This window comes from Lolium rigidum, chromosome 3 (genome assembly GCF_022539505.1).
Source record: "Lolium rigidum isolate FL_2022 chromosome 3, APGP_CSIRO_Lrig_0.1, whole genome shotgun sequence".
In the NCBI taxonomy this organism is placed as follows: Eukaryota; Viridiplantae; Streptophyta; class Magnoliopsida; order Poales; family Poaceae; genus Lolium; species Lolium rigidum.
The window spans coordinates 153,331,989-153,346,758 of NC_061510.1; the positions used below are offsets into that span (position 1 = coordinate 153,331,989).

The window sequence follows — 14,770 nt, forward strand, 5'->3', positions numbered from 1 at the left end:
TGCGGTTTGCGGGATCTGCTAGAGATGCTCTAATACTGGTTCAACTTATGTCGAGAACGTGGAGCTGCAGATATTGTTCCAACAGGGCACTGTACGAGATTGGTCGTGCTCCATTGGTTCAAACCAGCCAAAGAACAGAAGCAAGGAGGTGACCATTATAGCAATTGCAGGCATGAGCAGCTGTTGCTTGAGAGGAATGCAAGGACATTTGATAGGAAGTGCTCTAGCATTACACAGCTGATACAGGCCACAAAAGCTGAGCTAGAAAACTGGAAGATAGCGAGGCAGGTAGGAGGGAGGAGTAATAGTCGATGTGTGTGAGTGGGCGTCTGAGCCTCATGTAACAAATTTGTAAGCCTCATTTGCTCAATCTTAATGGAAAAAAGGGTAACAGTTGTTGCCGGTTCTTGAAAAAAAAACTTTGGAATCTCTGACGGAAAAATGGGATTTTTTTAAGGAACTTTGGATCCTAGAAAGTTCTGCATAAGATTACAAAACTATCCTTGCATTTGACTAACTTAGTGTGGTGTTCTTGCAATGCCCCTGTCATAATATTTCTCATGAAGGTAACACAAAACTAAAGATATCTAGCAGTAAACTCATTCGCTGCTTCTGATCAATTGACAAAAACCACAAACATGACAGGTATCATCAGGGGGCGGGCATCTTACCCCGAAGTATATCTTTAATACTTCAACAGTCCAGACATCCTAGTATAGTAGGAAACATATTACATATCTGACAGTACAATTACCTGCAAAAGGACAAGTCATTTTAGTATGCACATAACATTTGATCAACAAAATGGTGGGGAAAGCATGCAAACCATGGCCAAGTAACAGAAATATACTACTCCCTCTGTCACGTAAAGGATGTCGCAAATTTGTCTGAATTCGGATGTATTTATACACTATTTAGTGTACAGATATATCTGAATTTAGACAAATCTAAGTCATCCTTTGCGGGACGGACAGAGTAGAAGATTGTGAATGTGGTTCTTGGTTCAAATAGTCACATGCAAATCTTGGAAGTTATATTTCAACTTATGATGAGCTACAAAGAGAAAAAAAAATGACTATTTCTTGAAGAATAGATAATAATGAAAAAAGATGGTAATATTGTCAGGACACCCTGCATTTTGTGTATCTTCAGGCTTTATAGTTGAACTTGAAAGTTTAAGGGATGATACAATGATCTACAGGGTGTCAACTAATTTTGATTGGGAAGATATCTTGCAAGTATTTTAGACTCATTATCCGTTTTGTCCGAAAAATTCAACAATTGACACTGTAAAGGTATCTGGTATCCATATATACGTTAGTAAATTCATTGGATAAAATATGTGCGTACATACATTTAATTGGACAGACACGAGGTTGAACTCTATACATACAGACATGACACCAAAAATTCGTTTTTCTAGACATGATGCATTGCATCAGTACCCATAGCCTATTCAGTTCACACAATACAGCATAGAATCGGCAGGGCCACTTACTTTAGCCGTATGGAAGATGGCCCTGTAACAGCAGCAACTTTCTGAGCCTTTTGTGTCTCAAACTTGTACAGTTCTTTGAGCTCTTTCTTTGCTTTCCGGGCTTCTCTCTTCTCTTCTTTTACAGCAGACTAGCAAAATAAGGCCCATATGGTAAGGATGTCAAAAGTAGTAAACAAATGTAATCTGAATCAGGTTTGCAGAGATAGATGATCTATATATGCTCCTACATGATTATACAGATCCCTTAGGCCTTAACAACCAATAATTGAATCACCATCCATTGAGACATATTATAGACCAGTATGAAGCTCGCAATAACCACCAGAAAACGGTAGTCCCTACTAGGTTCAATATTGGGATTTGGTAGTTTGACAAACAATCATGCCATTCATTATATGTTCTGTGATGTCATATCACATCGGATGCTTATTTGAAAGTATTTTTTATGACCATGATTTGGTCTAGCTATGAACAAGAAAAAGTATGATGTGAAGAAATATTGTTCAAAGTTCAATTTAGAGACTGTAACAAGTAAAAGCTCACATTTTGAAGTACAACAATGGCATTGTTTTTTCATAAAAACTAACATAATTATCAAATGTCTATACATGTTATACATGGAAAGTGTAACTTTACAGAGAACTCTACAAATGGCCATAACATCAAGGGTTTTAGTGTTGCGTTGGCAATATGGTTGGCAAAATTTTGAAGCCTGGTGACACATTAAGTGAACGATACCAACATCTTGTGCCACTCATGTCAGTTAATTAAATGAAGTAAGGAGTACATGATTGTAAGATTCAAACTATTAATCTAAAACCAGAATGCTTGTTTTACCTTTCTTGCTTTCTTTTCATCCTTTGTTTCCTTCTGAACAACCTTCTTGAAATATTCAGTATCTGGAGCTTCTGGTTCTGCTTCTGCAGGTTTTGGTTTCTTCTCCTTTTCACTCTTTCTTTTCCTCTGTGGTAGGTAATCAACCGGAAGTTTCTCTTTTCCATGAAGCTTGATGATATCTTTCGTTGTGGCTGTTTCCCCAGGGAAAACTTTGGGAAGCAGATTTCTAGGATTTCTTGGAGCTTGAATTTTTCCAGGGTGATTGTCCAAGTTAGAGTAGGTGGAAACAATGGACTCACAGTCCCAAACCTCAGACTCATCACTGCTTTCTGAAACAAGCACGACCTCTTCATCTTGTGCGGGGTCATTTAAATACTTTTCAGCATACTCGGCACATTTCTGGATCACATTAGCAGATTCATCCACCTCCTCTGCGGTGGTTGTGTCAAGCTTTCTACGAACAAAATCTCCTGGCGTTCTGTATCCTTCATCGTTGCATACATTTTGATTGTGGAACAATTTCAATTCATCTATAACCTCGTTTGGCAATTCATGCTCCCCATCTCTAACACCTCCATCATCGTCATCACTATCTCCATATTCTTCCAAAGCAAGCTGTAAATTGATTTACAACGAGTCAAAATTCGACTTATAGATTTTGCATCACTGCAAAGAAAACAGATTGAAACATACAACAAGATCTCTCTAGCCTACATTGCAGAAAATCAGGGGCTGATGAGACAGGTAATAGAAGACATTCCGTTGAAACAATGTTCGCTTGAATTAATTACAACACGCAGGATTTTAACATTAGACATTGAATCCTCTATGCAGAGAATGCTTCACATTTACTGAATGGTTAAATACAACAGAAAAGCTTACACGACGCAAAGACATGTGTAATACCGTATAGCTGCAGACTTGTCAATTTGCAATTACAATTTAGTACTATCACTTAAACTTAGCAGTCTTCTTTTCAAAAACAAACCATCAATCATGAGCTTGTAATAACACGGCAACAATATTTTCACTGCATTGCATATAGCGAACTAGAGAAATTTAGTGGAAAAAACTCACCAAATCAAACTGTTCATCAAGCAGCCTCGGCACCCTCTGCCTGGGCTCGTCCTCTGCATCCTCGAACTCCTCATCATTTTCCACATCACTGAACACACCAGCACCCTCTTCCTCCTCTTCATCGTCCACCTCATCCCCTTCGGCTTGGTTGGCCATGATGACAAAATCCTCCTCCAGACCCTCATCATCGCTCTCCTCGAGCAACCTTGCAACGTCAGGGTCGATGGCCTTCCCAACCCGCCTCACCGGCGCAGTCTTTGCGGCCACCTTACACATGGTCCTCCCCTCGTCCAACTCTTCCTCGGCCTTGCCGGAAGCAACTCGCACCTTGCTTGCATCATACGCCTGCACAGGAGAAAACTAAGATTAGACGCTCGAATGGGAGAACATGTGTGGGCTTTGGAGAGAGAAAGAGCCGACCTTCACATCGAGGGGGAGTGGCTCGGGGCGGGCGGTATGGCTGGGGACGAAGGAGGAGGAGGCGGCAGCGGCGGGCCGGAGCTCGCGGAGATGGAGAAGGTAGTTGTAGCCGTCGTCGGGGAGGCCGAGCTCGAGGATCTGCTGGCGGACGTGGTCGGGGAGGGGGCCAGAGGTGGAGGAAGGGAACTGGTCGGCGGCAGCGGTGGGGGAGAGGGGAGGGTCCTGGGGGTCGCCGAAGCCGGGGATGGTGTAGGCGTTGTTGTCGACGCGGACGAAGACGCGGTCGTCGGGGCCGGCGGCACCGTCGCGGGGGAAGAGGCGGAAGGTCGCGAAGTTGCGGGCCTTGCGGCCGCGGGCTGCTGCTTCTCCTGCCATGGCGGCGGCGGCGGAGGAGGCAGGGGCTGGGCTAGGGTTTTGGGATTTGGCAGTGTGAGTGTGGGAGACGGGGACAGAGAAATTCGGGTGTATTGTACGACTCGAGTAAATTTGGACTATCCAGATGGAGGCAGACGGCTAAGATTGCACCGACGAGGCGACGAGTCTCCCCTGTGTAAAAAGAGTAAAATACATGGTCATCACAAACTCGGCAACTTTGCCCACTTCCATCACCATTTTTTATTAAACCGGGCAAAAGCTTTGCCTCGCTTATTAATTAAGAAGAGGTGGCTAGTTTTTATGAGAAAATCGGGCAAAAACCTACCTCGAGCGAACAACAAAACTCCACCCACTCAAGCGAACACAAGAGATCACAATGTGACCCGACAAACACTCACTACCCAACACTCCAGCACCGCGCCAACAAAGACTGGCCGTGACATTGTGGGACCCATCAAACAACTGTGGATCCAGGGTATGCAGTAGCCAACGTGGCAAGAAAGTCACAAACCTCTGTCGCAACGATGGCATCGGGCACCGTAGGCAGCAACCCTGGCATGGCAACCCCATCACCAAAAGGGGCTGCAAGCATGTCGACCGCAGCGTCAATAACATCACTCTTCTCAGAGCCAAGAGCCTGAATCGGCGGAGAGGCCACAACTAAAATTGGGTGGAGGAGAAGGAGGTGGCCGGATTGGGATTTGGCAGTGTGAGTGTGAGACGGGGACAGAGAAATTGGGGTGTATTGTACGAGTTGAGTAAATTTGGACTATCCAGATGGAGGCAGACGGCTAAGATTGCACCGAGGAGGCGACGAGTCTCCCCTGTGTAGGTGTGCAACCGGCAACACAGACACACAGTCCCTCCGAGAAAAAAAGAGTAAAATACATGGTCATCACAAACTCGGCAACTTTGCCCACTTCCATCACCATATTTTTTTTAAACCGGGCAAAAGCTTTACCTCGCTAATTAATTAAGAAGAAGGTGCTCAGTTTTTAGGAGAAAATCGGGCAAAAATCTACAATCACACGGTCAAGCCCACACAAGCAACACGTACACACACCCTCAGCCAAATCTAACAAGAGACCTCAACAACAAAACCCAACACACTCAAGCGAACACAACAGATCACAATGTGATCCGACAAACACTCACTACCCAACACTCCAGCACTACGCCAACAAAGACTGGCCGTGACATTCTGGGGCCCATCAAACAACTGTGGATCCAAGGTATGCAGTAGCCAACGTGGCAAGAAAGTCACAAACCTCTCTCGCAACGATGGCACCGGGCACCGTAGGTAGCAACCCTGACATAGCAACCCCATCGCCAAAAGGGGCTGCAAGCATGTCGACTGCAGCGTCAACAACATCACTCTTCTCAGAGCCAAGAGCCTAACTCGGCGAAGAGGCCACAACTAAGATTGGGTGGAGGAGAAGGAGGAGGCCGGCCGGATTGGGTGGAGGAGGAGGAGGAGGAGGAGGCCGGCCGGAGGTGGAGGAGGAGGAGAAGTGGAGGTCGCCGGAGGAGGAGGAGAGGAGCTCGCCGGAGGAGGTCGCCTGGTTGAGGAGAGGAGGGAGGAGAAATGAAGAAGTGGAGGAAAGGAGGAGAAGTGGAGGAGAGGAGGAGAAGTGGAGGACAGGAGGAGAGGAGAAGTGGGAAGTGGTGTGGAGGAGAGGAAGAGGGTGCCACAAAATTCAAATTTTAGAGTATACATTCTGTGGCGCATGGGGCATATGGTGCGCCACAGAATTTTTTTCAAGTTTTCTATTTTTGCAGAAAAAATCTTGGCTTTGCCGTATCTTTTTACTTTTTTCGAATTTTGCGATTCTAAAAATTGGCTAACCGAGTATATGCAGGTGAATTCGGATGTCAAATTTTCTCCTGGACATTTTGATATATTGTGCGTTTTTTCGAGTTCGTATGCAACCAGAAATCCAGTTTGATAATTTGGCAACACAATTATGCAACAAAAATTGAAATTCATGTTGTTAATTCTCAGTGGTACTAGATGACATAATACATGGGCACCTCGAAGGATTTTATTTTTTGAAATTTCTATCTATTTCTTTTGTATTTTATAGAGCTAACAAAAGCTGATCGGAGGGTGTGGAGTTGCGTGGGGAGCCAAAAAAAGCCTTCCGTGGCGCATGGAGCTCATGTGTGCCATAGAAATGTGTATTTTCTATGGCGCACCAGCTCATGTGCGCCACATAAAGTTTTATTTGGTGCGCCACAGAATATCTTAATTCTGTGTCTCTGTGGCGCACGTGGTCCTGTGCGCCACAGAAATAGTGAAACCAATGATTGAGGCTAGGGGGCCTGGCGCATGTGTGGCAGGTGCGCCATAAAAATACGCTATTTCAGTGGCGCACAAAAATGGTACGCCACAGAAATAAATTATGTGGCGCACGCAAAACTGGTGCGCCACAAAATAGCATCCCACGTATAGCTAGTTTCCTACTAGTGTGATACAACACATGTCGATACATGGTGACCATCGATGCAACATCCAGTAGTATTCAGTTACCATAGGATGCGTATTCTTAAGTACAGTGATAGAGGCTAGCGAGTTTGGTTAGGTACCATGTATTTTACTTGATGGTTCTCCTGAACCTCTCTCCGGATGGTGGATGTTATGTTGTCTTTCGTCAACAAGCTTGTGTGTTGTCGCTGCATTGTTTGATCTTGATATTGGTTGTTCCGCACTTTGAATTTTAGTTTTTATTAAAAAATTAATTATGTGCATCTTTCGATACCTCCAAATGTTATTGGTATTGGATTATTGAAAAGATCGGGTGTACTTATATCTTTTTTATGTGAAACCTTTACTTCTTTATAAAAAAAATACTCCCTCCGTTCCAGGGCTTACGCGTATCCCTAGATCGTAAAATTGACAATCTAGGGATACACACAAACCCTATGAACTGAGACGGAGGGAGTATGTATACTTGAAAGTGGCCGAATGCTAGAAGCCGGTTAGAAGGAGGGTCTCTAATATGATTGAGCGGTTAAAAAATGGTCAGTGGAGAAGACAAGTGGCTGGTGCTATTCGACTACAACAAGTAGCCTGTGGACCTTGAGAATTTCTAAGTAACTATCTTCCGTAGGAAGACAACTTTTCAATAAAATTGGTTCCGTGCATCTCATGACCTCAATATGCAACGGTGTATGTAAAAGGCCTGGGTTACTTTTTAAAAGAGAAAGTACGTAGGTGCCAGATTTCAACCAAATAAGAAGTACAGGCCAAAGCTGAGAGGCTGAAACAGACGTTTTGAAACATGAGGCCAGAACCTCTCAAAAAAAAAAAAGAGAGGCCAGAGTGAGTGTACCATCCAATATCAGGACCGTGAATGTAATTTTTTCTAGATTCACAACTTGAATCAGAGACAGCTAATATGACTTAGAGGGGAGTACGAAATTTGGATAGCACAAATTCAATAGTTCACCGAGAGCGACACGAACGGCATTAAGTCTCTTGACGAATCAGACTCCTCTGCAGTATAAATTTGGAGAGCATAAATTCAGTCAATTCACTGAGTGCGACACGTAACATCTTAAAAGTCTCTTCTACGAATAAGACTCGAAGCCTATCTAGCCAGCACCACCATCCTTTCCATGATCCCAATCAAGCACGCCTCTGTAGGCTTTAGCCTTTAGCTAGCTAGCTAGCAAGCTCACGCAGGCACCGCTCAGAGGCCGGATCCACCGTCGATGGCGTCGTCCGTTCTGCTGGCGGTAGTCGCCGCTCTCCTGGCGCTCGCCGTCTCGCGGCTGTGGATCTACGCCGTGGTGCGCCTCGTGTGGCGGCCTCGTGCCGTGGCGAGGATGTTCCGGGAGCAGGGCGTCCGTGGACCTCCGTACAGGTTCCTGAGAGGCTCGAGCGAGGACATCCGGAGGATGAAAGCAGAGGCGGAGGGCGTGGAGCTGGATGTGCACGACCACGATTATCCCCGGAGGGTCCTGCCGCACTTCGTGAGATGGAAGGATCAGTACGGTATGTCCTGATTGTTAAGAGTGATAATAACAGATACTGCTATCAACCGACAAACCTTTTTTCCTCTCTAAAAAAGTTCATATGTCGTTTTGAGGCAACCTAGAAAGTTCTCATAACCACGATATCTAATGGACCTAGTGTATGTTTTACATATGAACCTGCAAAATTTCAGCAAGAAATATATCCATTTGTGGCATGCGCAAAACAGAAATTCCTACAACATGACCCCCGGCGTTTTTGTTGTTTCTATACAGGTCACGAATGGTTATATTCTTTTGTGAGATCCTGCAGGGTTCAAATGTCATAGCATATAATATAACGAAGGATTTTTTGCACCATCTTTGAAAATTTCGTAGTGACTGAAAACGAGAAGAGAGTATGTGCTCTTAAGAGTAAAGAGTATGTTTCCTGAACTTCAATACAAGTCAGCTGCAGTCGGTTAGAGGAAAATTCAGTTTGACTCTGCATGGAGAACATTATGCCATAAAAATGGCAAAAGAAACTTAGAAGAAATAACAGGAAGAGAGATAAAAGAGATATTAAGCTACACTCTGTTTTGTTTGAACTAACAAGCTTCTAATAACAATGGATGGCTTATATTATATAAGTGCCCTGTCTTGCAGTACATTAAGATCATATGTCTAAGCCTCCGCACTCACCTTTGTTTATGGAATAATGTTTGTATTGTTATTAGGAGGACCATTTGTATATTGGTTCGGTCCACGGCCCCGAATCTGCATCGATGATTACGACATGGTTAAGCAGATTCTTGCAAACAAATCTGGGAATTTCATGAAGAATGATGCACACCCAACAGTTTTGGCAATCATCGGCAAAGGGTTAATAATGGTGGAAGGCAAAGATTGGGTGAGACACCGTAGTGTGGTGAACCCAGCTTTTGCCATGGACAAGCTTAAGGTAATGGCCTATATTTTCAAATTCAGTTTCAAATTGAAGCATGTACTACTAGTTTCCTTCCAAAAAAATCTACTTGTGGCAATTTTTTTTAAAATGATCCAAAATTGCAGATGATGACAAGAACAATGATTAGTTGTGCTGAATGCTTGATCAAGAAGTGGGAGGATCAGTCAGCTAATAACAAGAGCAGGGAGATAGAAGTTGAGTTCAGCAAACAATTCCAAGAGTTGACAGCAGATGTTATATCACGTACTGCTTTTGGAAGTAGCTATAAGGAGGGAAAAGAAGTATTTCATGCACAGAAACAGCTTCAGGCCATCACCGTGGAAACTCTCCTCAATTTGCGGATACCAGGATTTAAGTAAATTAGTTAATTTATCAAGAGTAGTATTTCCTACATACAAAATAGTTATGCTTCGCTAATTATGTCCTTTTTCAGATATCTCCCTACTAAACGAAACAGATACCAGTGGATGCTAGAAAAGAAGATTCAGAACATGCTGTCTGAAATGATACAGTACCGAGTAGCATTAAAAGAAAGTGGATTTGGAGATGATCTGCTCGGTGTAATGCTTCAGGCTTGCTTCACAGAAGAGCAAGGAGAGAAGCAAGGCGGGATGACTCTGAGTATTGATGAGATCATAGATGAATGCAAGACATTCTTCTTTGCAGGGCATGAAACCACATCACACCTGCTTACTTGGACAATGTTCTTGCTAAGTGTGTATCCAGAATGGCAGGAGCGGCTAAGAGAGGAGGTTCTCAGAGAATGTGGAAATATAAAACCTAATGCAGACATGCTTAGTAAATTAAAAGAGGTAAAGTCGAACTTAGCTTGCATGGATTTCTCAATTAGCCATATTTAGTTCTTGCAAGTGTCATCTATTTAATATCTTCAGTAGGCAACTATAATGGGGAGTATTCATTAGTATTCTTGTTACATGTGAACCAAAATAATCATAACTCTGCAACTTTTGGCGGTAGTTGATAGCCTAACACTGGCGATTTGAATTGCAGATGACAATGGTGCTCCTCGAGACACTGCGACTGTATGGTCCTGTTATTGTAATGCTGAGAAAACCTATCTCGGATATGAAATTAGGAAGTCTCAACTTACGTAAAGACAATGAAATTGTGATTCATATTCCAATACTGCACCGAGACAAGGATGTCTGGGGTGAAAAAGCAAATGAGTTTGATCCGATGAGATTTGAGAATGGGATCACAAAAGCAGCAAAGATTTCACATGCTCTTCTAGGATTCTCCATAGGTCCAAGGTCATGCATCGGTCAGAACTTTGCAATGTTAGAAGCAAAGTCGACGATGGCAATGATCTTGCAGAAGTTCTCGTTCGCCCTTTCACCCAAGTACGTCCATGCACCTGCAGATGTGCTAACACTTCAACCTAAGTTTGGTCTTCCTATAGTTTTGAGTCCACTGGATGAATGAATTTATTTTTATATTTATGTAAAAAGCATATCCTGTTTCGATTGTAATCATGTGACAACTTCTACCTTATCTAATAACTATTGTTATTAACATCTTAGTTCTCACATTGTGACGGCCTTTGCCCCATTTTATTATTTTTCCTAAACCGACAAACCAGACCCACATGCTTTTATTAAAATGAGGCAAAGCTTTTGCCTCATCTTACCCCCTTGATCCCAAAATATAAGATGCTCTTCGTTAGTCAATAACTTGAAACTTTCACTATGATTTTTAGTTATAATATGTCTAGAATAAATATATATGAAATGGAAGAGGTTTGCACAACAAATGCAACGACGCCATTTATAATTTCTGAGTCCATATACTTTGGCATATATTAGTGGTTAAAGTTCTACACCAAACACCGTGCGAAAATGCGTGCCTTATATTTTAGGGAAGATGGAAGTATTAATTAAGAAGAATAGAATTATTCGGTTAATTGACGGAAAACCGGGCCAAAACCATCACAAACATCCTCATCGGCGGTCATGGAACACGACAACCTCAAAGGCAAAAGCCGCCAACTTGGCTATCAACACAAGTTGCGCACATATCGCCTCCGAAAAGAGCGTCATCCTGCAGGATACCCAACAGTGTCATTGTCATCACTCGAGCCAGTGACTCCAGCTTCACCAAAGAAAACCTCACCGCATCAGCCTCGCGAAGCCTACGCCGGCCCATGCCAACCAGGCGACCCTTTGCATAGAGGACCGACACCTCTGATTGTGAAGTTGAGTTCTGAACAGAATATGGGAAAGACTCTCGCCGATGAAGGCCTTCACGACCCAACCGCCCGACTTAGGGCATCATCACTACTTGCAGGATGCTCAACTTCGACTTCACGGCAGGGGAAGCCCAACATGAAAACCAGTCGAACATGCTGGAGCGAGAAACAACCACCAAAGTTTTTTCTCGACCAAATATTTTCTTATCGTTGTTACCATTGTCGTGCTAGCCATCACGCGGAACCCTAGCATCACCGCTTGACCACTTGTCAACGGCAATGTCGTGTAAGTCCAGCCCCAAGTGACTTGGGATGAAAGCTAATTGCGTGTTACCACGATATGCTGAGAGTAGGCAGGGGCACATCCAGGACGGCCAAGGCGTTCCTCTCGGCAATGTACTTGCCAGAGATTGAGATCTGAGGGAATCTCCAGCGACCCGACACAAATGGACACTCTAAGGGTAAAACCCTAGCCCATCGGGTCGAGCAAACAGATTGGTATGTCCGCGGCGACCCTTTCGTGGCCCAAATTGGGGATGGAAGGAGCGTGTCCGCAGCCTATCGCCTCGGGCGCGCCTGGCGGCGGGGCAGCGGATGCTTCACATCCCCTTTGGTGTGTTGGTCGCCATGACACCATCAATGGATGCTTCAACTTCACCGGGAACTCCAGAACTGGTGGGTGACGGTTGGTCTTATGCGCTGCCATCAATGGCACCCGCCTGTAGTCCAACGCCAACATTGAAAGCGGTCGTGTCTCCGAACTTTTTAAGGGCAGCGACATTCCCCTGCTTTTGCCAACAGCTCACCCCCACCATTGCCCCTTTGTTCTCCTCAAGAACAGGATGACACCGACGACTTTGTCGGCTACCTCCACTACCTCGCAGAGAAGGCCAAGGAAGAGTGCACAGTGAACCAGCTCCCCGTCATGCCGGAAGGCATGGATGAGGAGGAAGCGATGAGGTTCACATTGAAGGCTCATAAGAGCATCCACCGCCACTATAAGCGCCACCTCGGTATTCCTCGATGACCATGCCTAATGGGTTTGTCCAAGGAGGAGGCCCTCAGGGGTCGCCATGGAGGCCTCATGAGGTCTGCCCCTCGTGCAGCACGTTTGCCGTGGGAGCAGTGGCATGAGTGAAATGACATGGATGTCGCCTAGAGAGGGTGAATAGGCGATTTAAAACTTTTAAGAGATTAACAAATGCGGAATAAAACTAGCATTTAATTATTCAAGCACAAAACCTATATAAACTAGGGTTCACCTATATGCACCAACAACTTGTGATAATCAAGAGAATTAACTATGTCATTGCAAGATATATACACCATAATCTCCTCATGTTCCTGCATGGTGGAAGATGTTACGGTCCTCTAGGGGACCCTTGAGGGTGGTCACCAAACTCGTACAAGCTTAGGGCAATCTACACAAGTTAATTGGAGGATCCCAAGTAATCCGTTACAAAATCCTTCAAGTTTGAGGAATATCCAAAATTTGATTGGATTCCCCAAGTAAACACCTCGAAGGTCACAAGCTGTCTAGGGTCTAAGGACCAAGGAGGAACAAGCTTCAGGTACAAGAACCCGAGGGTAATAAGCTCATGGACTTTTCTCTTCACTAATTCTCCGGTGAGAACTCAAACGGATGCACCAAATGAAATGGAATGAACACACGAGGTGCTCCAATCCTTACATCTCCAACTCCACCAAAGCTACAAAAGCTATTGGGGGAATAAGAAAGGAAGGACAAAGGAAATCCAAAAAGAACTCTAAGATCTAGATCTACTATGTCCTCCTCGCTTAGAGAGAATATTGATTAGTGGAAATGTACATACACATCCCCTCTAACTTTCCCCATAAAAAGATTCAAGAAAGATAGGCAGAAATAGAGAGACATGTCAAGCTACCAAGGTCAATAATGGAGGAGAGAGGTTAGGAACAAGCAACCATGCCTTTGGGATGAAACGTGCCTTTTATAGCCCCCCCACGATATATGACTATTACAACCATTTAACACTAGAGACTCTGGTCTGGATGGCCAAAGACTTTAGACCCCCACCCCCACTACAGAGCAAGGCAGACTTGAAAACAGAGAAAACTATTTGGACCAGGCTCTCCCCGGCCCTAGAAAAGACGAAAACAATTTAAACCAAAATGGGAATAACTTTAGCATCCGGACTCCAATTTTGATGGTCTTGGACTCATTTGGAACATAACACCGAGATCTACAAGATCATGAAGGGAACCATCATATTCCATAATGGGAGGATAAAACTAAATGATGAAAGGTTTTACTTATCTATAAGAGACAAACCAGTAAAACACCCAATATTGAAAACACAACAGAGAATGCATATGAAACCCGCTTTCAATAAACTGGATAAACACATGCACTAAATCATACCATGAATAAGAACCAAATAACAACCAAGAAAGATGATGCGAAGGATGCAAAGGTTTGCGCTCTCTCCAAATGAAACGATCAATTTACTCACTCGAGAGACCCTCTTGATAGTATGGCTACTGATCCTATAATAAATTGGTCTCCCAATTCATTTTCAAAAAAAATTGGTCTCCCAATTAACACCAATAGACTGGTAATAAAGAAACCATATCAAGTGTTTTTATCATTTAATCTTGCACATTCAACTCGAGCTTGATGATGATCAAGGACACGTCAAGATGGAACACCTTTCTTGATTGTGCTTGCATGGTGAAGTCTTGTGAATTGCTCCCCCATACCCCACTATGGGATAGCCTCTTCTTCGGGAATATCTTTACAACAATTGGACATATGGATGGCAAGCTTCAAGCATATGGTAGCTTTGAGATGACTCATCTTGAACTTACACTTAATTTCTTCTTTCTTCATAGTGTTGATGTCTTGAAGATACACATGAGTGCTCACTCCATCTTATTCTTCAAGACATACTTGTGGTGCATGGGCTCAACTCCCGCTTGACCAATCTTCAGTACACTCCTTGAATCACACCTTGGTCAACACTTGATATTCTTCCTTTAACCTCAAAGCCAACGTATGGTTGGTTCAAGCATTGTCTACGGACAAATCCTACAAGTAGAACTTAATGCAAACATTAGTCCATAGGGATTGCAATTAATTACCAAAACCACACACGGGGATCCTTGCACTTTCACCGAGCTTGTCGTGGCCTATCCTCTTCCACCTCTAACATCATATCCACTTCCTTCATGGGCGCCCAACTGGCCCTAGGAGCAACAATAGTTGTTCGCCTCAGCCTTCCTCCCTCCTCTGCCGCCGGCGTACCATATATGTGCCGACATCGTCACCAACTGGTCATGGGAACTACCGGTGATCGTGGTCCTAACACATGACGACGATGAACAATAGACTATATGCTAGGGTTTTACATCATTTTTCTATTTCTTCCTCCATTTTTATCAATTTAAATTAAGTTTT

At 43.9% G+C, this 14,770-nt stretch overlaps 2 protein-coding genes across 2 annotated transcripts; one reads left to right on the top strand and one right to left on the bottom strand.

Moving 5' to 3' along the window:
* Positions 1–651: 651 nt before the first annotated feature.
* On the bottom strand, positions 652–4,207 carry LOC124695692 (protein LTV1 homolog). Its single transcript, XM_047228515.1, has 5 exons — positions 3,833–4,207; positions 3,413–3,757; positions 2,336–2,950; positions 1,499–1,626; positions 652–754 (listed from the first exon to the last, which is right to left on the bottom strand). The coding sequence occupies exons 1-5, from the start codon at positions 4,205–4,207 to the stop codon at positions 751–753; spliced, it is 1,467 nt and encodes a 488-aa protein (XP_047084471.1). The 3' UTR covers positions 652–750.
* A 3,699-nt stretch (positions 4,208–7,906) lies between these two features.
* On the top strand, positions 7,907–10,668 carry LOC124702521 (cytochrome P450 709B2-like). Its single transcript, XM_047234669.1, has 5 exons — positions 7,907–8,204; positions 8,899–9,122; positions 9,233–9,483; positions 9,562–9,940; positions 10,140–10,668. The coding sequence occupies exons 1-5, from the start codon at positions 7,922–7,924 to the stop codon at positions 10,569–10,571; spliced, it is 1,569 nt and encodes a 522-aa protein (XP_047090625.1). The 5' UTR covers positions 7,907–7,921; the 3' UTR covers positions 10,572–10,668.
* The last annotated feature ends 4,102 nt before the right edge of the window (positions 10,669–14,770 follow it).

What these genes read in the sequence shown, in the direction of transcription:
- LOC124695692 (XM_047228515.1), bottom strand. Translation starts at nt 4,207, where the DNA reads ATGGCAGGAGAAGCAGCAGCCCGCGGCCGCAAGGCCCGCAACTTCGCG. An exon ending in CACTCCCCCTCGATGTGAAG is followed by an intron (nt 3,758 to 3,832) that starts GTCGGCTCTTTC and finishes TCTCCTGTGCAG; the next exon opens with GCGTATGATGCAAGCAAGGT. An exon ending in TTGATGAACAGTTTGATTTG is followed by an intron (nt 2,951 to 3,412) that starts GTGAGTTTTTTC and finishes ATCAATTTACAG; the next exon opens with CTTGCTTTGGAAGAATATGG.
- LOC124702521 (XM_047234669.1), top strand. Translation starts at nt 7,922, where the DNA reads ATGGCGTCGTCCGTTCTGCTGGCGGTAGTCGCCGCTCTCCTGGCGCTC. An exon ending in TTGCCATGGACAAGCTTAAG is followed by an intron (nt 9,123 to 9,232) that starts GTAATGGCCTAT and finishes CCAAAATTGCAG; the next exon opens with ATGATGACAAGAACAATGAT. An exon ending in TTGCGGATACCAGGATTTAA is followed by an intron (nt 9,484 to 9,561) that starts GTAAATTAGTTA and finishes GTCCTTTTTCAG; the next exon opens with ATATCTCCCTACTAAACGAA.